At 38.4% G+C, this 27,873-nt stretch overlaps 1 protein-coding gene across 6 annotated transcripts in view; it reads left to right on the top strand.

Moving 5' to 3' along the window:
* ZNF385D (zinc finger protein 385D) overlaps positions 1–27,873 on the top strand; it is an 896,556-nt gene that overhangs the window by 813,205 nt on the left and 55,478 nt on the right. For all 6 annotated transcript variants that reach the window (XM_045503772.1, XM_045503773.1, XM_045436284.1 and 3 more), the window contains one exon: positions 933–1,095. In XM_045503772.1, the coding sequence (XP_045359728.1) occupies positions 933–1,095 (163 nt within the window). The remainder of the gene's footprint in view (positions 1–932; positions 1,096–27,873) is intronic.

Below are 27,873 nucleotides of genomic sequence, written 5' to 3'. Positions count from 1 at the left end.
ATCTAAGAATATCTCTGCCCAGTCCCCTCCCACCCCCAGCAGCAGAGACTCCTTGTTTTCCAATAAGCATTAATAAATATAGGATTCTTTAAGATGATTTTCTATCTCAATTAATGTGTCTCTCCAGGAACAACAACAACAAAATCATGTTAAGAAAATATAAACTTTGGAAAATGTATATTACTGTTTAAGACAAAAATCTCAGAAGGCACAGGGAAAAGAATTGTTGTGGCTCCATTAAGTAGTCAAAGCACATTGGAGCCTCCTGACCATGGATCAGGGCATGAACGATCTATGTGTTAAAGGAATGCCAGTCCCTTGAGTTTCTCAGACTACCTCTGTAGGAAGCAAGGAGAAAGAAAGAGAAAATTGCCCAGCTTGTGTGTACTTCATTTGGACGTAGGCAGTACATTTGCTTTTGAACTGTCGAACTTCAATTTCAGTTTCCAGGGTGCCCACTTCCCTTGTTATGTGTGAGCTTTTCCTTGTAGACACCTGTTGGGGATTGTATTAATAAGACACATTGTAGAGAGAGAAAACACATTTCCTGAGCCAAGAAGATGAGAGCTACTCTTTTCTGGGGCCCTTGTTAATCTTTGGGAGCCCAGCATCCTCTATGGCAGAGCCAGAGGAATATGGGTACAAATTTTTTTTCCCCACTCCACAAAGAAAATGTTGTTGATGTGTTAGTGTTCAGCTACATTTCTCTCAAGAGAAACAATGGAATATCTCTTACTTCTGTCCAGAGGTTTTAGAACTTGAATCCCATTGCTTTCTAGCATCATTCTAAATAGAACCCTACTGTTTGGCCACTGCCAGAATTAGCTTGAATGGTACCTATTATTGAAAGGGAGTCTGTATTTGCAGTAATACAGAGAATGCCAGTTTAGAAATGAGCCTGATTGCACGGTTCATTTTGTTCTCCTTTGTAGAGCCAGGCTGCGGCCCACTACAAAGGCACGAAACATGCCAAGAAGCTCAAAGCACTGGAAGCCATGAAAAATAAGCAGAAATCTGTAACTGCCAAGGACAGCGCAAAGACTACCTTCACCTCCATCACTACCAATACCATCAACACCAGCTCTGACAAAACAGGTTAAGCGATGATCTTTGTTGTTGTTGTCATCATCGTGGTTTGGGGGTTCCTTCCCTTGTCTAGACCCATGTCTGTTTCCTTATGTTCCTGCCGCATCAATTCATGCTTGATCCATCTTTCTGTGTAATGGTAATTGTGTCCCCCTCATTTTCCCAATACCCTTCAGCAACTGATTAAGATAATCACTAGTTATGTTGCAGATTTTGCATTTGAAACCGTCCTGTGGCTATTCTGGAGGAACACGAGAGCATAAAGGCATTTGAAGCCACATATTTGAGAAGGAAACCCTTTCAGTGTGTATCATTGACATCTTGTATGCCGCCCCTTAGCCTGTAACTGCATGGCAGATTCGATTTAACTGTGAATACACTGCAGCATATGCCAGATGAATCGAGAAGGCCCCTTCAGACAAGGGCATTATTACTGACAGGACTTATTCTCATAAATCCCAAACACTGCATTGTTTTAAGTAGTGGCTGTGTGAATCTGGGCTTGTTATGGCTGGGTAACCTTCCCTCTGCATACACAGGTAAGTGTTATTGATACCAATTATTCTTTTTTTTTTTATGTTTATTTATTTTTGAGACAGAGAGAGACAGAGCATGAACGGGGAGGGTCAGAGAGAGAGGGAGACACAGAATCTGAAACAGGCTCCAGGCTCTGAGCTGTCAGCACAGAGCCCGACGCAGGGCTCGAACTCACGGACCGTGAGATCATGACCTGAGCCAAAGTCGGACGCTCGACCGACAGAGCCACCCAGGCGCCTCCCAATTATTTTTTTTAACAGAGTCTTCACAGTGAAATAATGGCCTCTGAATGGCCTCTTGGGACAGCTCCTGCAAATAAGCAGTTAATTCATGGCAGGGGAAGCCAGTGGGGTTTCTCTAGGCTGGCATTTTTAAATATAAGACTATTGGTCCTCAATATTTACAGAAAAAGAAGTCCTGTGTGACTCATGGCTGCATGTTTAATAAATCCTTTTCTAGACCACAGTGGGTGGTACACGTCAGTTGTTTTCTAAGCCCTACAAATGACAACGGTTAGGAAGCATTTGTATCATCGTCAATAGTAGTATCTTAACAGAAGAGAATCTTCCAGCCACAACGGATGAAAATGTAACATGATACAGCGAAAATATGGAACAGAATAAAGCAACTTTGGTATATGCATTGCACATTAGACACCTATATATTCCTCAGAGGATCTGGAGAGATGCTTACTCCTATGTGAATCTATAAGGGATAATGTTCAGTACAAGTTCCCATGACATATTTCATGTCCTTTACCCGAGTGTTATGGGTAGATACATTATGTCCCCTACTGCCTGAGAACCCTGAGTACTCTCTGAGGCTGAGTACACCTCTCATCTTTGTACCCTAGCCTGGTGCAGCTACTGAGTACAATGTCTATTGAGTGGCTGCATTTTTGCCTCACTCCTTTGGTTTTCTGATTCATCCAGTTTTGTGTTACAACATACTAAAGGGAAAAAGAAGTGATTGTCATGTTCGATTTCTTTGGTATCCAGAGCAAGAGCTGGATTATGCCATCTTATTAATTTAGATGTAAAACCTTATCGAGAAAGCATTAATCTTTTCTCTATTAGCTGAAATTTCACTGCTTTATTTTGGGGGCTGTAGGAGAATGAGCAGTAATGTAGCAGATGAGTGTAATTTCTGCTCCCAGATATTCAGGCACAAATTAGGATCCCTAAAGCCATGTTTGCCATAAAGAATTTTTTTTTTTTTTTTTGCAGAAAGATAGCAGGTAGTAACAACAAAGAAATTAGCATGATATAAGACACGGGATTTGATGTACAGTTTGTGCTTATCCCCATACTTTTCTATTCTTAGATATTTTTATCAATAAAGGCTATTTGGGTTACCTTGAATCCTTTTTAAAAGGCAAAAAATCCTGTTAAGCTGAGGATTCTCATCATTCAGAAGTATTTATGTACATGGAGGGGAAAGTTGCTAACTTGGTTTAGGAAAGACTCCTGTGTGTGTTTTCTCTGTTACATAGATGAGTTACGAATACATACCTCCATCCCTCAACCTTAGAAACTAAAATGGAAAGGATGGGAGTCATTAAGGCTCTGTCCTTTCACAAGTTAAATGGAAACAAGTTTTGGATTGGGCTGTGGGAGAGAACCCACATGAAACAAACAAATTCTCAGTGGAGATGCCAGCATTTACCTAATGACTGGAATGGTGTTGAAATGGTGAAGTACCCTTTCAAGCTGAAGCTAGAGAAAATTCTTCAAGGACAGAAAGGATAGCAAAGTCTGTAAATTAGTACAGATATCCTAAAGCCAAAGGAAGAAAGCTATGAGCATCAGAAGTATATTGCTTCTGAGTGGCTCAGTCAGTTGAGTGTCTAACTCTTGATTTTGGCTCAGGTCATGATCCCAGGCTTGTGGGATCAAGCCCTTTGTCCAGCTCTACACCGAGTATGGAGCCTGTTTAAGATTCTCCCTCTCTGTTTCTCTCTCTCTCTCTCCCCCTCTGCCTCTTTCCCCTGCTCTCTCTCTCTCTCAAATTAAAAAGCAGTGCATTGCTTTCCTAATACAGGGGGACCTTTGCCCAGAAATAAAGGTCATATAGTTGAAAGACTAACACTTGCCCGATGTTTTAAGCTGAATTCTATCTGTAAAGTGGCATTTCCACAAAACTATCCATGAAAAATAGCCCAAGAAAGCTCCTGTCTTTTCATCACCCTTCTTACCCATTTATTTTTTTGTTTTTTGTTTTTGGTTTTGTTTTGTTTTTTAGGGTGGGGTCTTTTTTTTTTAATAATTTATTGTCAAGTTAGCTAACATCTTGGCTTTGGGAGTAGATTCCCCTGATTCACAACTTACATACAACACCCAGTGCTCATCCCAACAAGTGCCCTCCTCAATGCCCGTCCCCCATGCTCATCAACCCTCGGTTTGTTCTCTGTTGTATTTAAGAGTCTGTTATGGTTTGCCTCCCTCTCTGCTTGTAACTTATTTCCCCTTCCCTTCCCCTATGGTCTTCTGTTAAGTTTCTCAAGTTCCACATATGAATGAAAACGTATGATATCCTTCTTTTTCTGACTGACTTATTTCACTTAGCATAATACCCTCCAGTTCCATCCACATTGGTTTTTTATTTTTATGTTTTTAATATGAAATTTATTGTCAAATTGGTTTCCATTCAGCACCCAGTGCTCATCCCAACAGGTGCCCTCCTCAATGCACATTGTTGTTAATGGCCAGATATCATTCTTTTTCATTGCCGAGTAGTATTCCAGTGTGTGTGTATGTGTGTGTGTGGGTGGGTGTGTGTACACTACATCTTCCTTATCCATTTATCAGTTCATGGACATTTGGGCTCTTGCCATAATTTGGCTATTGTTGATAGCGCTGCTATAACAGTGGTACATGTACCCCTACAAATCAGCACTCCTGTATCCTTTGGATAAATTCCTAGTAGTGCTATTGCTGAGTCTTAGCGTAATTCTATTTTAAAATGTTTGAGGAAACTCCACACTGTTTTCCAGAGCGGCCACACCGGTTTGCATTCCCACCAACAATGCAACCCTTTCTCCACATCCTCACCAACATCTGTTGTTGCCTGAGTTGTTAATTCGGGCCACTCTGACTGGTATGAGGTGGTATTTCAGTGTGGTTTTGATTTGTACTTCCCTGATGATGAGCAATGTTGAGCCTCTTTTCATGTGTCTGTTGCCCATCTGGATGTCTTCTTTGGAAAAGTGTCTATTCGTGTCTTTTCATTTTTTCACTGAATTGTTTGTTTTTCAGGCATTGAGTTTGGTCAGTTCTTTATAGATTTTGGAGACTAACCCTGTATCCAATATGTCATTTGTAAATATCTTCTCCCATTCCGTTGGTTGCCTTTTAGTTTTGCTGATTATTTCCTTCATTGTGCAGAAGCTTTTTATCTCAATGTCCCAATAGTTCATTTTTGCTTTTATTTCCCTTGCCTTCAGAGACATGTCTCCTTCTTACCATTTGTATTCCAAAATAAATTAGAGGTACCTACGCTGACAAATTGGAGTTTTCTTAAAACTACTGTGAGTCCTTTTTATTCCTGTCTGCTTCTTCATATTGATTAGGAAGAAGTACAACCTTGAAAACAATATGGGTCTCATTCTAGTTTCCTAGAATGGTTGAACACTTTGGGGGCAGAAGGAGAGAGAAATAAGACTCTAGAATCAAGGATCGTATATTTTTCAATAATAAATTTTAACCCTACTGCTTAATATGCAAGCTGTTTTGTGATTTGTGGATTTATACATACATAAAAGATATAGATGCATTAAATCACATTTTACTAATTTTACCAAATCATTCTTAATGAAAATAATTCAAACATGTAAAAAAACTAATTGCCTTTAAACATGCTAAGGATACAATGGTTTGACAGATAAGAACCTTAAAGAAGGGTGGACAACAGCAGAGAAAAGGACGAGAAGTGGTGTGGACTTGAATTAGAACATTAATTTGGAGGGTTTCCTGAGATTCTCAAAAATGTAAGAAATAGGGTAGTCATAATAAAGTTTCATTGAAAACCTACTTGATAAAAGTAATTTTGACAGACAGTTTCTGTTAAATTCCTAAATCATATATTGTGGGTTTTAATTGCTGCCTTGGGATAACAAATATGTCTAAATGCCCTGCAGGGTAAGCTCTTATTCACTAACTATAATTTTGGGATATTTTTTTGTCATTGCTTATGCCAGTCTGCATGCTGGCATGGTGAGCAAAAGATAATATTCAGTGATCAACCACCAACTGCTCACAGAAAGCCTATTCCCCCTACCTCTAGGCAAGATGAGACTCCCTAACATTAAAGCATAATTTTATTTCTCATTATCTGAGTGCTAGGTTAGTTAATGTACACAAAGAAAAATTTACAAATAAAAATAATATTTAAAAAAATATATTTAACACTCAAAATTGTTGGTATGTACGAATGGCTACTAATCATTACAGAATAATTCAAACAGCAAACATTTCCAAATATGGCTAGATGATTTTGTCTGATCCAGCAAGTTTTTTTAATGATTTTTTATACAGAAAAGGTAATGACAAAAATTAAATATTCTCAAAGTAACTTAGCAAATGTAACTCATTTTTACCCCTATCAAATACCAAATTCAAAATCGTAGAGTTAAGTCCCAGGCTTGGTAAGCTTCTGAACTTTCTTTAGTTTTCCTTTTTGGGTAATCCTATTCATCTCCTTGGTCTATGAGTTAAGTTAGGCTAGTTTACACTGCAATAATAAACAACCTCCGAATCTTAGTGGCTTTTCCAACAGCTAATTATTTCTCACTCACGGTACATATTAGCTGTGGGTTTTTTCCATGTTAATTTAACTCCAGGCTAGGCTAATGAAGCAGTCACTAGCTGGACATTCCCAATTCTGGACCACGGGGAAAAAGAAGATTGTGAATCAGTAGGTCTTAAAGTTTCTTAATGGAGGTGACATATAATATTCTTCTCACTTGACTTTGTCAAGTCCCATGGTCAAGCTTGATTATCATGGGCGAGGAACAATCATCTCCTCCGGGGAGGGGAAGCAGATATTGGTGAGCAGTAACACAGCATTCCTCCATGGCTTCAACTATGACTTGTGCCTACATATCTCAGCATTCCACATTTCTAGCCTGAAGCTTGACCTGACTTTCCATGGCTGGTTAGTCACTCACTTGGCTGGCTTGTCAGCATCCGTGTTTCACAGGTCCAAAAAAAAAAAAAAAAAAATAGGCCTAACCTTGACCACCTTCTCCAATTTTCTCTCCATCCTGTATTTCCTAGTTTCATTTTTGGTCCTTCAGTTCACAGAGTTGAAACTTCCTAGTTGTCTATGCCACTTTCCTTTATCTCAGTTCACACATCTATTCAGTTGTTGGAATCCACACTCCTCCCATCCCCAGAAAACATCCTTTATCCTTTCCCTCTTGGTTACTACCTTTAACCTGGCTTTGTATGTCTCTGCCTTGCCCATACAATTGCCCTAGCCTCCATGCAAGTCCAGCTATCTCCATTCTTGTCCCTTGACAGCCATATCCTTCACTCTCCAGTCCATTTATACTATACAGGGGGATCATAGGACCTACCCATTCAGGAACTTTCAATGTACCTACTTGCTGAGCTGCTTGGTCCTCTGTAGTTTGACCACAACCTACCTCTCCAAACTTCTCTTCTGTTGCTCACCTGGAATATTCTCCATTAGAAACACACCTTGTTTTTCTGTCTTCATTTCTTACTGTTCTTCTACATTTCTCTCTTAAAAGTATATCACTTTTCTCTCTGCATCTCAAATCCCATAAGAATTCATAGCTAACTGCTCTATCATATTCTTATTAAAATATTATTTCTTATGTCTTTGCCTTTTCTTATTGCTACATGACATGTTCATTGACCGTGTATACTTGATTAGTCTGATTATTTTTTTACAGAGTACTGCTTATATAAAATATAATAAATAAGTAGTTTTAAAACTTGAATTAATCAGTTTTGTGTTTTTGATCTAGAATGGGGGAGCATAGCAAAGCTTTAGATTTTGCTGTTTATGCATAGATAATTCCATGAAAGAACAATGGTTCTTGTTAATCTAAAGAATTCTGAGATATTGCTCATCAAATTTCAGAGTTTTCATAAAGGTGATCAAGTCAAACTCCTAAAGTTTGTTTATTTGTTTTGAGATTCTCTAGTTGCACAGGTAAAGAAAACTTGACATTTATAATGCCCCCTTGGTGACTGTCTTTCATGAGTTAATTAGCTTGTATATTGAGTATATAGATTTACCTTAGTCATCTAACCAGTAAGGTATGAGAACATTTCTTTCTGGTTCTAGTACATAATTCTTTATCAAGTCTCAGTGAACTGCAAATATATTCATTAGATAAAGCCACTATGTTGTTTAAATTTGCAATATTCACCTTTATGATTTAGTCTTCTTTGTATCCATTTTTCCCATCTTTTTCTATTTTAAATTTAAAATTATAATCCAAGAAGATTGTATTCATCTGATTCAAAGGTGCTGAGAGTAAAATATTCTTGAATCTATTGTTGAGAAGCTCTAGGAATGCAAAAGAATATTTATTTGCTGTGGGTTAATAATTGACTCTAAGTGTTTATTAGAATTTACATTATTTGGTCAGGCACTTGGAATAATAGAGACTTTTCTAATGATAAAAAAAGATACTTGCTGTAAAATGATGGCCAGTGATTGAAAGCAAATACGTTGGGAAACAAAGCCCCGTTGGGAGAGTCAGTCAGTTATAAGGTCAAAGAATCTGGGTTTTTCCCTTTCCGGGTTCATTCCTAAGAATTACCCTCTGGAGTCAGCTGTTTACAATAGGCCCTGTGCCAGGCAAAGCCAAGCACAAACAGTTTTTTTCTCCCCCTTCTATTTAGGTAGAAGCCAAATCATGAGAATGGTAAACTAGAAATAGAGGTGGTGGATGGATAGTTTGTAAGGCGACACTAATTCCAATGTCATTTAGAAAATAGATACATGGGTTTTCATGGAGGACAGGTGGGAATTAGCTTTGTTCTGTTTTCGTAAGGAAGATGGTAAAAGGTTTTTTTCTTGACATAGTCTTCAAACAAATGTCCCAAATGTTGGAAATGATAACAAAATACAAGCTGAGCTTGGTATCAGAAAGCTATATATCTTTGATTTTGTATTATATATTTGTATATAAGATATAGTATAGTATGTATTATATAAAAATATATTAAGCACACACTTATTTATATGCAAGATTCTGTCTTTAATGCCTGTCCCTGAAATTTCCCCACTACACCAGGTTTCATAATCAACATTGCACATTACTTCAAGAAGAGAAACAAACATTTTTGTGGCTTGTGAATCTATAGGTCTGTTGAAATTTAAGAAGTAATACAAAGCCATTTGAAAAGGGACACATCACTGTCAGCACTTGAAGATCTGATGTAGTACTGTACAGATGGCCTCTCTTGGCTTTGTGGAAATTATGCTAGTTCCTGGGGTCGTTCTTTTCTGACCCATTCTTCCAAACAAAACCTCCCTGGGACAATCACTACTATGATAAAGGATGCCATTGTATGCCTCTTGGGGCAGGAGTTGAAGCACCATTGTGAGAACATTTATGCTTAAATTGCTTTTTCTTTTCTTAGCACTGGTTCATGACATGCTTCAGATAGGCCAAAAAAGAGACTTTATCAAGTATTCCCTTCTCAAGATGGGTGATAAGTGCCAACAGAGTATGCTAGCAGCAGATCTCTAGAGGGATTGAAAAAGAGAGGGGAAATTCAGGAGGGAAAAAAAATTAACCCTTATTTGAATATTGTGGTTCCAGGATCTTTGTATGTGAACCAGTGATGGCAAATTGTATATTAGAGATGACGTGGAAATAACACAGAATATTCTATCCCGCTCTTCTTGTGCATGAGGAAATCAAGATGAATTGTATTTTGCTGGTCCTATTAGGCTGATAAAGGTCTTGTCTTAGATATACTACATAAAACTGCTCCTTGAATCACAGAAGAATTTCACAATGAATTATTCATCTGGACAAGGACATGTTGTCTTCCTCAACATAATGAATGAGTGAAGCAGTTAGAGGCCTAAACTTTCTAAAGGACCCGTCATCCAGCTTTGTTCAGGTGCAGGTGTATGGTGTGCAAGATAAGAAGGAAATTAATAGTAACTTGACAAGCTAGTATATAATTTTATGTTAGAATCTAAAGCAACTGGTTCGCTAACTTGTGTGTGTGTGTGTGTGTGTGTGTGCATGCATGTTGTGTGTATGTGTACACAGTCTGTATATGTGTCTTTTTTTACCAGAAATATCAAATCTTAAAATAATTGATAAGCTAAACACCTACCCAGTATCTATGAAATACCAGACATCTGGTGAATTTTAAAAATTAAATTAAAGCTCCCGGTGGCTTTGCCTACAGATGCCACAGTTCTGGAAACATCTGTGTCTCTGTTTGTTTGTATGTGTTTTGTTTTAATTCATAGAGGGATTTTTTTCCCTCTACTTTTATGTCATTCTTAGGAATTGAGTAGACACATGCTTGTATGATGATAAACTATTTCAACGGCAAGATAATAATTCTTAAAGTTGAATAACAACTATAACAAAAATCGTTGTTGAACAATGATCAAACATGACAGAATGTGAAGTAAGCACCTGTAAAAGCATGTGGGCCATTACAGAACTTTGTCTCTAAATTGGAAAAGTGAGGAGTTTGCTATCTAATAGTGATAGGAAATGTGGAACAAAACATTTCGACAGCACATTACTTCCAGTCAGGAGATATAAAGCTTCTACTGCATTCTTTTTTTTTTTTTTTTAATATTCATCTATCTTGAGAGGGAGAGAAAGAGTGAGTGTGAGTGGAGGAGGGGCAAAGAGAGAAGGAGAGAAAGAATCCCAAGCTGCCAGCACAGAGCCAGACATAGGGCTTGAACTCACGAACTGTGACACCATGTCCTGAGCCAAAACCAAGAGTCGGACGCTCAACCGAGTGAGCCACCCAGGTGCCCCTCTACTGAATTCTTAGTAAAACCCAAACTGAAATAGATATTTAAATTAAGAATTATACTTTTATTTATGTTCTATGAATTCCAAACTCTTAAACATGGCAGCAAAAGTTGTTTGTGATCTAGCCCTTGAATCACAGGGATTTAGCTCCAGAACTACTCTTCTGTCAGTCCTCCATATCTGTCCTTAATTCCAACCCAACAAAATAACTTGAGGGTGGGAAGAAAGAGCTATACGTTCTTTTTCTTAGAAAAATCTTTTGTAGGGACGCCTGGGTGGCTCAGTCGGTTAAGCGTCCAGCTTCAGCTCAGGTCACGATCTCATTGTTTGTGGGTTCAAGCTCCTGCTGACAGTGAAAAGCCTGCTTGGGATTCTCTTTTCTCTCTGCCCCTCCCAACTCATGCTTTCACTCTCAAAAATAAATAAATAAACTTTAAAAAATAAAAAGGGCACCTGGGTGGCTCAGTCAGTTGGGCATCCTACTTCGGCTCAGGTCATGATCCCTTGGTCCTTGAGTTTGAGCCCCACCTGGGCTCTGTGCTGAGCTCAGACCCTGGAGCCTGCTTCGGATTCTGTGTCTCCCTCTCTCTCTGCCCCTCCCTCATACTCGCTCTCTCTTCCTCTCTCTCTCTCTCTCCCCCTCTCAACAAAACAAAACACATTAAAAAAAAACCCTTTCTTATATTTCAGCCTATCTCATACATCACATACTGGTGCACAGAGGATGTACAAGTTGTGTGCCAATGCATATGTGCATGGATTCATACAAATAAATTCACACTCTTTGCCCAGCTGATTCCTATTTCCAGGCTTCTATGTAAGCTTTGTCCTGACACTTATTGAAATTGTGTATCTTCCTACTTGTCAACCCCATAAAATTTTCACTTCCTTGATGGAGCATACACCTTTACACCATGTGTCTTTGTCCAAGCACCTACTGGTTCTACATTAAAAGTACCAATAAATAGTGCTGTATTAATTTTATTTTCAGGAAGATCATCCTAAGAATTCTTTTAACAGTGAAAGCTCACACACTCCAAACTATTTAGTAACAATTTGAATGCATACAGTCAATAGTTTTTACTAATTGAAATCTATCATATTTAAATACTTTATAATACGAATCAAAGATATAAACCAGTGTAACTCAGACTTTGGATGTGCAGCCCTTGGGTTGAGCATTTCCCAAAGACAGCATAAAATTAAGTTACTATTTTAATGATCATAATTGCAGTCAGATTCCTCATTAAATTACTGTGCTACTCCACTTTCTAATGAGAGTTGAGAACATTTTAAAAAGCTATATTGAATCAGATTGACTATGTACGAACTATAAGTTCTGACATCAGGTTAAATTTGAGGACAGAGAGCATATTTAACTCCGTGGGGTAGAATCCGTGCCACTTTCCTTACTTTGCTTTGCTTTTGTTATGACTCAGTTTAGAGGCCGTCTTGACATTTTACACTTACGTGATTGCTCAAATCAATCACTCTCAGACTAACAGTTGGTGCCTGGCCAAACTCCAAGGGGAAGGTCAAGATGCAGAATGTGTAGCAGTAATGATGCTGACCCATTTGGACCTTATTTTATTTATTGTCCTGCCTTCTGTTTTCCTGCCAGCTCTCTAATGGAATTAAGTAAAATAAGAAAAAAAAAATCATGTATCTCTTTCATGCAGCCGAAGAAGACCTTGTAGAAAAGAAAAACTCCCCCACCCCCCTCTGAGTGGTCAGATATTTGAGAGTCTGACTTATAAACTCTAGGTTGTTTATTTGTTCTTTTATCTGTCTATTCAGTCATACCTACTCGTTCATCTACAGGTATTTTTGCAATGGGTAAGATAAGGCAGGAACGAAAACTAAGATGCAGATTAGGAGTCCTGCCTTAAGGTGTCTTCAGTCTGGTTGGGAAAACAAGAAGCAAAACCAAAATATAATCCAGGATAGGCCATGATTTGTCAGGAGGAGATAGCAGGTAATGGTACCATGAATGTCTAGAGCAGCTGGAATGACCCTTTCATATGAGGGAGATGGAAGGATGAATATTAACTGGTGTATGCTAAGCTTAATGGCAAGGGTGTGTAATCCCTAAAATAACTCCCTTGATGAGATGTTTCATTTTACCAACATTTAGCATGTACTCAGTATTTGCTGTCTTTAGATGTAACTCCCAGGCTCTAGGGACTCACTTCAGTGAAGACGACAAAACAAAAGGCCCCAAGTGGTTTAGAACTTCAATGCTAGAGGCTTGTGTTAGGCTAGTGCTAGAGGCTTGTGCTAGGTTATGGGGAGTACCTAACTCTTAGAAATAAACATTCTTAATTGGCAGATAAAGAAACTGTGTTCTGAGTTGAAGAACTTGACTGAAGTCAATAAATTTGTAAGAAGCAGAGGCAGGGTTTGAACTGAGTTCTGACTCATTTTGCCTTGCTGTCTTGACTTAGGCAGCAAAACACGCAATCACCCTGTAATCCTTGTTAGCACTAGCCCCAGTTTGGGTTGCTAATTGACATCACCACATCTGTAGATTACCCAGGATAGTTCCACTAATTTTGCAAAACACTCTTAACACCCCTAAGGATGCTGCTGTATTTGCCTGTGCATATCAGACCTTGGACCTGTTAAAAGATTCTGATGTGTGTATCTGCCCACAGTTAAGCTCTTCACATCTTTATTGTGATTTTCACCTTCATGGAAGCTGGTAAAAGAAGATAAGGTTAAGGGCCAAAGCTTTTTGTTGGTCTACATTTTGTTAATGAAAACCATACTGTTATTTTTATTACTTTTCCAGACAGAAGAGCTCCATGTGTATTGAAAAGTAACATCTTTGACCTCTCTATGTAAAATTTATAGTAGATATTTTAGGAATTGCATGTGAAACCATTCCAGCCTTAGTCTTTCTGTGTAATTTTGTAATGCTGTCTACCCAATGACAGAATTCTCTGCAAGAACAAAACTCCAAAAGAAACAAAAGTGGGGTTTTTTTCTGCAGTCAAATGTTAATTTTTCTAAATGAATATAACAAAACTATCAAATAAACATAGAAGATTACCTACATTGCAAGAAATTAGAATCTCATATATCATCTCCTAAGAATTTCTACTTTGGAAATCTGCTTTAATTCTTTCAGGAAACTAAGGTGATAGTGTGATAATTTTGGTAGTTGAAAATCCAGTAACCCAGAAGGGATTGGTTCAGGGCCCATAAATGCAAGCCTCCTCCTTTGCTGCTAAGACATTTTAGATTAGCATATAGTGATATTTAAAAATAAGGTAATGCAATCTAGAATTCAAGGTCATAAATCGTTTTCCCTATAAAGCTGGCAATTTCCTAAACAGGAAAAACAAGGTAGTTTTTATTTGTATAGCTTTTAAATTTTCAATTTGTCATCATATAAATCGTTGCATTTTATACTCATACAGAAAAATTAAAAATATAAACAGCTATTTCTAAGATTGGCATTCCCATTTAAAGAATTTGTTTTGAAGAAAGCTTTGTGTATCAGTAATAGGACAGAAATATACTTATCTCCCTATTAGTAGAAACATTTCATAGATCTCTCATTTGCCAAATACTGTGGAGAAATATGTCAGTGATGTATTATCCATCTTTTTGTTTTTTCTAGGTACTAGTCTTTGTTAACTTTTGTTTCTAGGAAGGGGGCCAGAAGTACTCATTACCCTAAAGGGTAAATGGATTTTGAAAATTTTTTTGAAACAGTAGGTGAAAAAGTTTCTTACTTTAGAGTAATCCAAGATTCCAACCAGATTATGTGTCTTTGTTTTAAAAACCACTAAACTAATAGCTATGGTTGAAACCTTGATAGAATAACTTACTTGTCCTCATTGTCAAGTCCACTGAGTATTTCCACGATTATTCCCTTTATTCAAAAGGTAAAGGTAACATCGTCCATCAAACTTGCAATTAACAAGGGAGAGTAAGATAGTTGTTTTGTTTTTTGTTTTTTTGTTTTTTTTTTTTTTTGCTTTTTTTCTTTTCTTTTCTTTTCTTTTTTACTTGTATGCTGCAGAAATGTAATTTGTTGTAATGCAAAGAGTAAAGAAGGAATCATGCCATGTTGGCCTTGATTGACAAAGTAATTTTTTCACATAGAACACATTTAAAATCCATATAGCAAGCCCATTCAATTTGTGGGCACTTTGTCATCAGATTAATTAAATTTAGATGTTGGCCTTTAAGAACATTTACCTTTGGTTAAAAACCCGAGAAAGCCTTTGTTTTGTTTTCATCAAAATCCCACCCACTGTAAACTTCTGAACAGTCAGGAGTTGCCAGTATTATTAGCTGTTTTCTTATTACAGAAAGAAAAATAAAACATTTTACCATAATGTGTCACATTGCTTGGTCAATGACCATATTTATTTTTGGGTTCTTCAATTCATACTCGATTTCACATAACCATTATGAAAACCACATACATGACTCCTTAGAATCTGGATTTGCATTTGATGAAACTGTGTATATTAATATAAAATTTTACATAACTGGATAGGAAATAAGTATATTAGGTTGCAAAATGGGAAATATCCACTGTCAAAAGTTTTGAAAGAATATAAGAGAAAAGAAAAGTCAGCCATTTGTCTAGATCAGGGTTCAGCAAACTTTTCCTGTAATGGGGCCAGGTATTAATATTTTAGTCTTTGTGGGCCATGCACTATCTGTCACACTACTCAGCTCTGACATTGTCACATGAATGCAGACATCGGCCATAAGTAAATGACTGAGCTGTGGTCCAATAAAACTTTATTTACTAAAACATGCAGCAGGCTGGATTTGGCCTACTGGCCATATTTTGCAAATCCCTAGTCTAGACACCTCCACATATTCAGCTACTTAATGTTTTTTTCTTCCTCCGATTATCTGTGTATGTATGCAAAACAAGCCTTTTTTTTTTTTTTTTTTTTTTTGGTAATGAGAAAAGAAAAGAATTGATTGTCCGTTTCTCTCGTGAGTATTAGGATCTTATTAGCAATATTATTTGTATTATATTATTAGCATCTCTCCTGATATTGAAATTAAGTGGGCAGTTTTTGCTTTGGTGGAAGAATAGGGGGTGCTCTCTTCTGTGTGGTTACAGTCAAGTAGCACCTTGTGGTGGAATGATGTCTCCCACGTCAGCCTATTGATGCTGCCTTTTGGCTAGAACCTCAGCAGGGGCTTATCTGCCAAGGGCACTACCGGTAGCCTCTTCGTGTGTCCTGGGCTGCTCACAGCATGACAGCGGGATCCCAAAATGACAGCTAAGCTGAAGCTTTATTTCCTTTTATAACCTACCCTCTAAAGTCACAATATCCTTCCACCGTACTCTATCAGTTGAGACCGACACAACGGAAGAGGGCCTAGATTCCACCCAATGATGGCAGAATGGCAAAGTCACAATGTAAGATGGTCCTATAAGGCAGGAACCATTTTTGCAAATGAAATCTGCCACAGTGGGATTCTATTCTATTCTATTCTGTTCTATTCTATTCTATTCTATTCTATTCTATTCACAGCTACAATAGAAGAGGCAGGACAAGATTTGGGAAACGAGAGAAATTGGGACAATAATAGGAAGGACATGTTGATCATGGTAGCGAAGGCAAGAAAGAGCTAAATCCAAGTTAAAATGAGGTTCAAAACACTGGAGCCATGTTTTGAAGTAAAAAAAAATTTTAAGAATATATGTCAAAAATGAATGGGTAGCCTCAAGTTTTCAGAGGAAGGTTGTAAATCTAAATCCAGACAAACAGGAAGGATATCAGAAAGTGGTCTCTGTAACCAGAAGAGTGAGATGTCCTTAACATTAAGGCTACATTCTGATTAACCAAGAGTTTCATCATCTCCTGGAGGCCTAGAACCTCTTGCAGGTCAAGGACAACCCATTGCACAGGGTGGGGCTGGTAGATGAATGTTCCTAGGAGGCAAGGGAGAAGCAAGTGTTGACTGTGTGCTTAATTGTGACTGCAGTCACAAAAGCAAAAGTCTCACCAAAATGACTGCATCAATGGGTTGGTTTGACATCACGAATCCAAAATAGATGAAACAGCCCATCTGGGAAGTTAAAGAATGAGGAAAGTCTTTAAAAGTCCATCCCCTAACTTCTCTCATTTTTGCACTCAATAAGCCATTTTCCACATTAGAGCCCCCGGAAGAGCCCTTCTGAGCATGCACCTTGATATGAGAGCCCCGAGACATCTGTTGTGCCATTTTAATCCTCTCTTTGCTATACTCGGCTCTCTCTGTCTGTGGACCAAATGTGCCTATTTTTTGCTCCACTGATTTAATAGCCCCAGGAAAAGTTGATAATGTAATCATAGTTCTGTCTGAGTGAAACATCTCGAGTTTCATCTCCAGACTGTCTGTGGAGCTCCTTGGACTCTCTAGACACTAAGGTTTTGCTACATTCCAGCTGCTTTTTGGTGTCAAGCCTATGGAAATTAATCTCTCAAGTGTGTGGGTGTGTGTGTGTGTGTGTGTGTGTGTGTGTGTGTGCGTGTGCACGCTCCTGCCCTTCTATCAACTGCAAGAAAAATTTATCTTATTATTAAGCAGCATTTTAACAAGTTTCAGTCCATTAAAAGCAAAAGAGAGCATTAAATAGCATTTCTCCAGCTTTTAGCTGGTGAGCTTTCATCAGTTTATTAATAGACTCTAACTGCAAATGTGCTTGTTACATGCTAGGGCTTTAGGCCGACTCTAGCAGCAACATTGGTGTCCTCTGGGACCAGAAATCCAATTCTAAGTTCTGCCTTCAGGTAATGCTTTTGGACTGCTTTAGAGAGATTAAACAAATAAATGCTGAAACTTTCCTTCCAGAGAACTGAAGCTGACTGGATTTATTCATGTTCTAAAAACCCTGGTCTAACAAAATAGCCAAGTGTTAAGTAGCAAACTGCCCAGTAGGCCCAGGTCTCTTCTACTTGTAATCCCCTTAATGTCATTTCTGTCCTGTTTCTACAGCACTATGACATTGGATGAACAGAAGGTTGAGAATCAGGACAGAGGGATACATTTGAATTCCTCTACAGAGAATCAGATGGACGAGAATAAACTTAGGAGTTTTGTCTCGGTAGTATGGTAGAAAATTCTATTCTGGATAGTTGCAGGTGCCAGAAAAACTAAATTAATATTAGCTCTCTTCGGACCTGGCATACTTCTTGCTTTTTCATAATGAGTTATATTTTCCTTTTTGCCTTGACTGTATGAAGAATTATAATCCTCCTAAAGTTAACAGTAAGGAAGAAGGAATGGCAGAGCAAGCACAGGAAGAGAAAGAGACATAAAACTTTAACTCTGCTCCATAGAGTTAGAAGAAATCCCAAAGAGGCTATTCAACCTGTAAAGAGTATGATGACATTAAATACATAAGTTCAGTGTTGTAGTACATCCTTCAACCCCTTTCCAATTTAGCATGGAGGAAGCTCTTTAGGAAGACTCACTTGGTTTTAGCAAATAAAGAAATTGTGTTTTCATTGCATAACCAAATATAACAACAACAATAGCACACATATCTCCAGCACTTACAGTGAGTCAAGCACCCTACATATTATGGAGGGATGCTGATTCTGATCTTATTTTCATTTTGTGATGAAGATACGAAGGATCAGAGAGGTTAAGTGCTTGTCTAGAGTCACACAGCTAGTAATGATAGAACCAGAATTGGAATCTCAGTAAATCTAGCCGCAGGGGCCTTGATCCTGAGCAGTAGGCATGTTGTTTCTGAAATGCAAGATTGTGATCCAGCTATATATGGGTTATATTTTCAATAAGCATATTATTTAATTCCCTTTCCTAAATCAAGTCTTCTCTATTTTATTACTATATTAACATTGTTATGTGTGTGCATATTGTAGAGTGTGTATGTGATTACATTTAAGAGTTAGGTGTAGTATTGGCAATGAGGAAGGTAATGGCATTCATTATTACATCTACTGTCGTGATGTTAAGTGAAATTTAGAATTTGCATTAGAGACAGCGTTCGCTAAATATCCCTGTATTTCCCTCCATGTTCAAGGCCTCTTGCATTTATATTGGGGCCACATAATTAATTGTAGCAAAAGTGGTTAGGAGCAAAAGTGATAGATTTTGAACCAGTGCATTTACAAAGGAAATGCCTACAGCCTACCATGTAGGACCAGTGTAGTGAACGAAGGGCCACAACATTTTGTCAAATGTGAAAGAGTTAAAACAATTCTGGAGGTGTTTGTCCTGCAGAAATGTTGAGGATAAGGTGCTAGTTATCCTCAGGTATCTTGTGCGTCACCATGTAGAAGAGTAAGAACAGCCTTGTTCTGTATGGCATGAAAGTATACAACCAGGGAAGATTGATGAAAAATACAGAAGACCTCACCAGGTTCACACTATCACACTTATAAAGAATTTATTCTTGTACAGTTTAGTTTATTGTCTGCCACCTCCAGTAGAAGAGACATTCCTTAAGAACAGTGATATATAGGGGCGCCTGGGTGGCGCAGTCGGTTAAGCGTCCGACTTCAGCCAGGTCACGATCTCGCGGTCCGTGAGTTCGAGCCCCGTGTCGGGCTCTGGGCTGATGGCTCAGAGCCTGGAGCCTGTTTCCGATTCTGTGTCTCCCTCTCTCTCTGCCCCTCCCCCGTTCATGCTCTCTCTCTGTCCTAAAAAGAAATAAACGTTGAAAAAAAAAATTAAAAAAAAAAAAGAACAGTGATATATATGTTTTGTTTATGGCTATTTTCCTAGCACCTTGTCTAGTCTTGGCCCCCCCCAAAAAAGAAAAGCACGTGATGACTATCGAATGAATAAAAGAATGCATGAACGAACGAGCAAAAGAACTTCCTATCAAATAAAGCACTTCAGGTATTTTCCTGACTATGGAGGAATTCTGGCGTAGGCTGTGTGACTAGTTGTTAGGAATGTTTTCAGCAAGTTCCAGCTCTGGTTTATGCTTAACACTAGATGTGATGTAATGTCTACTCCAAAGCCCAGATCCTCTGATTTTTATTTCTTTTCGTTTTAGCTTTCCTGACAGCTAAAGCCTTTTGCTTTTCATGCCACAGAAGATAAAAAATCCAAACAATATGTTTGTTGTTGCAAAACCACTGAGAAATATTTCAGGCACTTCTTTTAGCCCTACCTGTTTGGGAGGACATTTATCATCTTTTGATGTTCAGAGAAATGGACAGTGTGTACTTTGTAATCAGGACAGGAGGCTAGGCATGACTGATGTGAGCCTTTATCAAGTATCATCGTCATATATGAGTCTCTGAAATGTGTGTATTTGAAAGGCTTGTACTTGCATTTATGACACTTGGCTCCATTTCTTCATATGTAGCTATAAATTCATGCATACAGTGACACCTCTTTTCAGGTTGGGTGCGCATAGGCATGCATGGTCAAATTTTGATTATCAGTCGGATTAGCCTCATTATTCACTGAGCATCCCTTCCACTCAGCTAGTCATTGGCTGGATTTGTGACTCTCTAGATAAATTCTTTTAATCTCTCTGCTAAGTCAGTTGCTAGAGAAGGACAGCCTCTAAATTGGCAGCTATGAAAATCAGCAGCCACTCAACACCTAACGTGGGATTTTTTGTCAGCTCGGTGTTTTAAGACCCAAGGCAATTCACTTCCATCAAGGAGCTTTCAGTTTTGCTCAGTAGATAAAACCAAAATGGAAATACTATGATGTATACCTCTAGGTACAGGCAAAAAAAAGGATGGTATAGACGTGGCAGTAGGGGCTTGGAGGCGAGGGGTTGGCTTGGGAAAGGTGGAAGAAATTTGGAATCAGACTCTAGGTTTCTCATGTCTACTATACCACTTTTTTTCTTCATTTGTCAAATAATCAATTGTAGTAAGGATGGTCAAAAGTGTAGCTAAGACACACATCATAATGCCTAGCACGGAGTAGATACTCTGAAATGATAGGAAGGTTACCATACACTGTTATATTCATTATTATTATCAGGTATTGTAATTTCGAGATAGGATTGGGATTTTCTCACTCCTCTGGATCCTCACAAATAGAGGGAAAGGTTAGAAAGACATCATCTATATAAAGGAAATGCCAGGGAAGAAGCCCATAGCCAGCAAGATCAGAAATGATGGTATAGCCAGAAGAGTTCCAAGGCATTCCTGTACCTTTGATGTGCCATAGAGGTGAAAATCGATGCTGAATGTACATTTGCCTCCCCCAGCTGGTGGTGTAGGACAATTCAAATTCTTTCTTCATTAGTTGTAATATTTAGTAAAGCTTGCCCTTCATAATGGCACAGGTGTCTCTTCAATGCCCACATTATGGCCCATCTCCAGCTTTAGTGAATAAGAAAGTCTTACAGATCAGGATAAGCATTTTTTTAGAAGGGATCTTCCTGAGCCAGCTGATCATGACAATACCATGGCTCAGAAACACCTGTATTTGGAACAAGCTTTGACATGTTGTCTGAGGAAATCAATCAGTTTAAACATAGACTATGGAGATTTTCTGGTTCCAGAGAAGATGGACTAAGCACATAGCACCCATTCTTCTTGCTAATTACAACTATAAACCCTGGGAAAAATACATGAAGCCAACTATTGGAAGACTCTGATGGGTAGACAGAAGTAGGACTACCGGGGGAACCTAAAGACTTGAGGGATGACTCAGTGGGACATTCCATGGTTTTTGTTTTCATTTTTGTTTTTGATGATCTCTTTTTTTTCCCCTGGGTTTTGATTTTTGGTTTCCTCCCCTATATGCCAGCCCGGGTGCTAGCACAGTCTGCAACCTGGAATTGCCAGTAGCTGCACATACAACAGCTCCAAGGAAATCCTTCTCTTTCCAGCCTTCTCTTGGGTTTGGAAGGTGGTGGCCTGGTGGGATGGGCCCCTTCTGGCTATACTCTGCTCTCCAGGTGAATAGCTCAAAGAAGCTTCTTCTCCTCCTCACTGGACCCTTCGGAAACTGTGGGATAGAGTCCTGTTTACCATCCCTGCTCAGCACTGGTACAAGCAGAGGCAGTACTCTTCTCCAGCAGGCACTGTGAAACTGTGGGGGAGAGCCCTGATAGCCAGCCTCACTCTGTGAAAGTGGATCTGGGTGGGCCCTTCTAAACTATCCTTTTTTTTTTTTTTTTTTTTATCAGCTGGCATTATGTTAATCTTTGTCAGTAAAGGGCACTGGAGAGACACTAAAGGAGGAAGAAGTCTTTCTTCCTGGTCTTGGGTACTCACCGGCCAGACTTCTCCAGGGTGGACAGCTTCTGCCATAGACACCCAGCTCCTGCTGTGCATGGTGGCCAGCAGCATAGATAGGCCAGCAACTTCTCCCAACTCAGCCAATGGCAGTTTTATAGCTTTGTTCCTCAAGTTTGATACTTCACAATGAACAGCTTTCACTGGTACCTTAGAGGCCAGATTTCCAGCAAGTACCACCAGGGAGGCTCCATAGCAGCGATTCAGTGAGCCATGGCCCCACCCTCTCCAACAAGGTCTGGAGATCAGCTCTGGGAGGGATGCATTCATCCTTAGGCACATGACCTCAGCACATGACATGACCTAGCTACTTTGTATATCTGTTAGTCTTACATTATTTAGAGATATCTTTACTTCTGACCCCTGTTAGAGTTAATGGTGAACTTTCTATGTGCAAAATACTGTGTAGTTTTTCTCTCCAGATTGGACCCTGAGTGATAATGACAGCAAACGCATGATCCATAAAGGAGAAAAATTGATAAATTGGGCTTCATGAAAATGAAGACTTTTGTTCTATGACAAAACCTCAGTCTGGAAGAAAATACTTTCAATTCACAAGTCTAGGAGATTCTATATCTAGAACATATAGAGAATAGGTTAAACTCAACAGTAAGAGGGCAAACATTCTAATTAGAAAATGGGCCAAAGTTTGAACAGCTTTTTTACCAAAGAATACACAGATAATAAATAAGCACACAAGAATATATTCAACTTTTTTTTTTTTTTAGCCAGTAGGGAAATGCAGAATAAAACCATGAGAAGACAACACTATACACCTACTGGAATGGCAATGTTACTGGCAATGCCAGTACTGATGAGGGCGCAGAGCAACTGAAACACATTGATGGTGGGAATGCAAACTGGTATATAGCCAGTGAGGAAAACAGTTGGAAGTTTTATAAAGGTAAACATATACTTGCCATATGACCTAGCCATCTTACTCCTGGGTATTCACCCAGCAGATCTGAAAACTTAGATTCACACAAAGTCCTGGATACAAATCTCTGTAGCAGTTCTATTCATGCTCACTGATTATTGGAAACAACCCAAATGTCTTTCGCTGGGCAAATGGATTAACAAACGGCGATACATTGATACTATGGAGTGCTACTCAACAATAAAAAGGCGTCAACGATTGATGCATGCAGCAACTTGGGTGGACCTAAAGGGCATCATGGTGAATGGACAAAACCATCAATGAACAAAACCAATCTCAAGATTTTCCATATTCTGTTGTTCCATTGAGGTAGCATTCTCCAACTCATTCTCAGCTGTAGTTTTTAGGATTTGGAGTTATAGGGAGGCTGTGACAGCCAAGGGTTAGCATGAAGATGTTTCTTTAGCGTAATATTACGGTCTGTTTCCTGATTGTGGTGGTGATTACAAGAAATACACATGTGGTAAAATGTCAAAGAAATATACACGAAAAAATTGCATGTTAAAACTGCAAAGTCTGAAGAAAGATCTATAATTTAGCTAATAGTATTGTCCACAGTCAATTTTCTGGTTTGGATAATTTTGTTACGCCTATAAAAAATGTTACCGGTGGTGGACTACATGGGAATTCTCTCAATACTATTTTTGAAACTTCTCTGTTGGTCCAAAATTTTGTTAAAGTGACACTTAAGCAAACAAACAACCACGACAATAACAACAAAACCAGCAATAACTAAAGGATACGGTGTTAGAAAGAGAGGACTAAGGCAGGAGTGCTAATGTCAGAGATTATTCAAAGCCACAGCCTTGAGTGTCTGAGTTAGTTGACCTAGTTTGAGACCCAGGACTTGGCATTTTTAAAAAATTTTCACAGATAATTGTAACAATTTCAGAGGTTGGGCTAACACTGATTTAAAGAAATTATTAGGTAAAAGATAGCTTTGCTAGGAGAGACTAGCTTCCTTGGTTCTCTTGGGTTTGTGATATTTGGTGCCACTGCTTATGTTGGCATGAACTTTGACCCTGGACAATGATCAGCAAACTTCTGTAAAGGACTAGATGGAAACATTTTCACCTCTGTAGGCCATAAGTCCCTGTCACAGCTACTCACTTCTGCCATTATAGAGTGAAAGTAGCCATATGTAATACATAAAAGAATGGATGTGCCTATGTTTCCATAAAACCTTATTTACAAAGACAGATGGTAGACCAGATTTGGCCTGCAGGCCGCAATTCACTGACCACTAATTTAGATGATTGAGTGAACCACACACTTAGTAGGAATCAACCATGGGTTGGTCCTAGACCATTTTTTTTTGCAATTCTACTCAGAACAAATGAGTCCCATGCTTAAAGAACCAGTGGTCCCACTTACTGTCAAACCATGCTTAGTGCATTGCACTTAGTTCTGACCTTCTCACTTCAAAGAAAGTCTATGAAATTGTTCAAGGCCAGAACAAATCCCTTAGGATGGCCAAAGCTCTAGAAACCACACAATGAGAGAAGGACCTGAAGCAACTGGAACTCTGAACCTGAGGAAAATGTTGAGAACAGTGTCCACATACTTTGTTGTTTAGAAAAAAAAAAAAAGATTATGAAGTTTATGACTTCCAAACAAATAGGGTTGTTTCGCCATTCATTTGTCCTACAATTGTATATTGAACACTTACTATATTCATGTGCTGTTCCAGGCCATAGAGACAGAGCTAACCCATCCAGAGCTAACTGGACAATGAAAGGAAGTTGCAGAAAGGTGGATTGCAATTCAATGAGAAAAATCTGTAAAATTTAAAGGTATCTGCAAGTGGACCGGGCTACCTTGAGAGGCAATGAATTCTCAGTCTCTGCAGTTGTGAAAAAACAATCCCTCAAATAGAAAAAGCTAGCCTGGGGCATTTTAGGTGGGGGTATGATTGGGGCATAATCTGCTGTATGGACCTCAGAGCTCTTACTGAGCTCCATAAAGGATCCAGTTCATACGCTAAGCTTACACATTTGAAGAAGTCAAATATCATCAGACAAATCACTTAGGAGAGAATCAGGTTATATGCGTGATGCATCTTAGTGGTCTTCAAAGTGAATGGGAAATCCTTCTTCATCTCCTGGATCTTTCCTGATTGGAAGGAGCTGCTGATCTGGATGTATGTGATGAGAACAAGGGAGGAGTCAAAGAAAGGACGTCTGGAGGATAAATTGATATCGAGTAACAGATGGCCTCAATCTTACTGTGATACCAAGTGGCCCATCCTTCTGAGATCCCCCTTTTTTCTGGACAAGTACAGAGTTTATCCCATTTTCTTCTCTCTTTTTTTTTCAATAAATATATGAGTCCACCATGTTTATTATATGCCATTATCTCTGTATATAGCTCTTTTAATATGGGGAAATGATATTAATGCAAATTGTATTTAAAAAGCAGATATTTCTAAGTTCTGGTGGCTGTAAATTTTACGTTCATTTTAAAGAAGAAGACCAGAAGGAGTAATCTGTGTGTTTAAATAGCAATAATTACTGTAGATTCTACTTGCATTAATACTGTCTGAGTACATTATGAAGCATTTGTCATAGCTAATGCATTTCTGTCAAATCAAGTAATATTAGAAGGGGGCTTTTGTAATGAATATTAATGCAAGAAACAGCCGTGAGTAAAGCAAGTTATGGAGGCAGGTAAATGTAGAATTAGCTGCAACTGCAAAGTTGCCTTTCATTACAAATTAAGTTCTTCTGATGTTAATAAAAATGTAAGGTTCTAGGTAGTCATCCAGAGCCTGCTGAACACTGATAGGAGTTTGGAAATATTTTTCTAGTACCCTTAAGTCTAAATCAAAAGCGTTAAATAAATTTGTCATGCAGAAGAACACTTCCATGTCTTAATTTTTTATTCTTGCCCTTAAATAAATCTTATTTTATAGAAATCTACTCTTTAATGGAGTTAATTTAAGTCCAAAGTTAGTTCCAGATGCATATGTTTAGAGAATAAATTAAGTAAATAGAGTACTTTGTGTTCATTGAAGCTAGGTGCTGTATAAATAAGAGATCATTAACACATCATTACATGTGTTAATTACTAAACATGCTAAATTATGGATCAGGTCTGAGAAGGAAAATTTCCACAAAAAGTTACATAAAGCAAAGATAAATTTCTCAAGTGGTATCATAGATGAAATTATACAGAGAAATAGGCATTTCCTGCCTGAATATTGAACTAAATTAATTTACAGCTCTAGAATTTTCTAAAGTTTTCTATAGAGGGAATAATACCAGTACCTGTAGGCTACCCATTCAAGTAGGAAAACATTAACTTTATAATTTATGTTTTGATCTTAAATATATCTTAACATATGCACAGAATATTTCTAGCCGAAGTTTACATGAAACTTAGGGTTGTCACTTTATCCGCTCATATATATATATATTACAGATATTTTAATTATACATAATACAAGCTCATTTTACACATTTTATTAGATGTCTATGACTTAAAAGGTAAAAAAACTTCCTGTAATCCCCTTTGCCTCAAATTTCTCCTTCTACCAAATTCGAACAAAGGTAAAGAGAAAAAATGAGGTCTAATCTCTTGTACTATCCCTTCGTCAGTCTGTTTTCTGTGTTACTGGGGACAGTGTTTTTGTACTGAATAAATTCACAAACCTGATTTAAAAGAATTGCCCTTTCTTTCTTTCAGAGACAATAGCTAGTGCTAGGAGAGAATAGTCCTACTTCAAATATTTGATTCTCTCTGTATGAGAAAGCTTAAGGCAAGTTATGTAATGGTAAGAGATTACCCCTACATCTCAATGGCTTACTAAACTAAGATTTATTCTTTGTGATGACTTTGCTGAATAAGCCTTTATTTGTGGACGTAGTCTGATAGAGTAGGTGTATCTGGGCATTGTTTGTCTTATAGTACAGAGAAAAAGAAAGAAATGGTAAGCCATACATTATCTGCTGAGAGATACCATGGGTCACTTTTACTCTTGTTTTTATGGCGAGGGTGCAAAGTCAGTCACATGGTGAGTTCACAAGTCAGCGGAGCACAGACATATGCAATTCTCTGTTAGGGAATGCATTGTGGAGAAATGTTTTGGATGTTGTATACAATGATGCTATCATCCACACTAAATATTTGTTTATATAATACATATTTTGGAGCATCAAATATGTGCTGAAGTTTGTACTAAGGTTTAGGCTGGAATAATAGATAACATAGATATACTTTCTTCTTTCATTGATATTGTGTTGATGGAAATTTTATGTTTCTTTCATAAAGGTTGCAAACACTGCTTTTTGAAAGAAATTTCATTAGAAATGAGCCAAGAACATTTTCGTACACATCTGCCTGGAGAATCAGATCAATTCTGGAAGATCCCCCCCACCCCCGAGCCCTGACTCCACTGTAATAGTAGAGTAATAGTAACTGTCATCCATAGATTTGTGTCTTTTAGAAATGGAGGTGGTAGCCTATAGAGCAGAAAGTTGGTGGCCATGCATGTATGTTTCCTGGTTTTAGTTGCTGGGGCCTCCATGAAAGATGTAAAATTTAAAGGAAGAATCTGCTTGGACACAGATTTTTGGGAGAGAAAGAAAAAGCAAGCCCTGTGGAAGAGAGCATAAATTTTAAAAAAGTTGGAGGAATGGATGTGATGTTGGCTGATGGGGAGTTAGAATGCCAGGGTTCAACAGAGAAGGTGAACTCCAGCAAGAAATGGCCGACACAGTACATTGAGGACTCAGGGCTTGACGTTAGGGAGACCAATCTGACAGTTGGTAAGACATTTGGGTGCCAGCAGTGACTTGAAGAAGAAAGTACCTAGGGAGATTTTTGCTCAGTTGTAAATATGATACAATCACTTCCCAGAACAGGACAGTTAATAGAACAGGAAAGGAAGGGGTAAGCTGGAGAGACCTTGAAGTGTGGTAGATTTGGTCTATCATAGTAAAGGAAGAAGTAACAGTGCCTTAAAGACTATGATTTGGAGGGTCTTAGAATTGTGAGGCAGTTACACAAATGGTCAAGGTGATTGGGGACAGAGAGGGATTGAGAGTTACCGGGGGCTTTTCAAGGGATGGGAACAGAGAGAGGGCTGTGAATATGGATGAGAT

Source organism: Leopardus geoffroyi, chromosome C2, assembly GCF_018350155.1.
Source record: "Leopardus geoffroyi isolate Oge1 chromosome C2, O.geoffroyi_Oge1_pat1.0, whole genome shotgun sequence".
Lineage (NCBI taxonomy): Eukaryota > Metazoa > Chordata > Mammalia > Carnivora > Felidae > Leopardus > Leopardus geoffroyi.
This window is presented reverse-complemented; position numbering and strand designations above follow the sequence as displayed.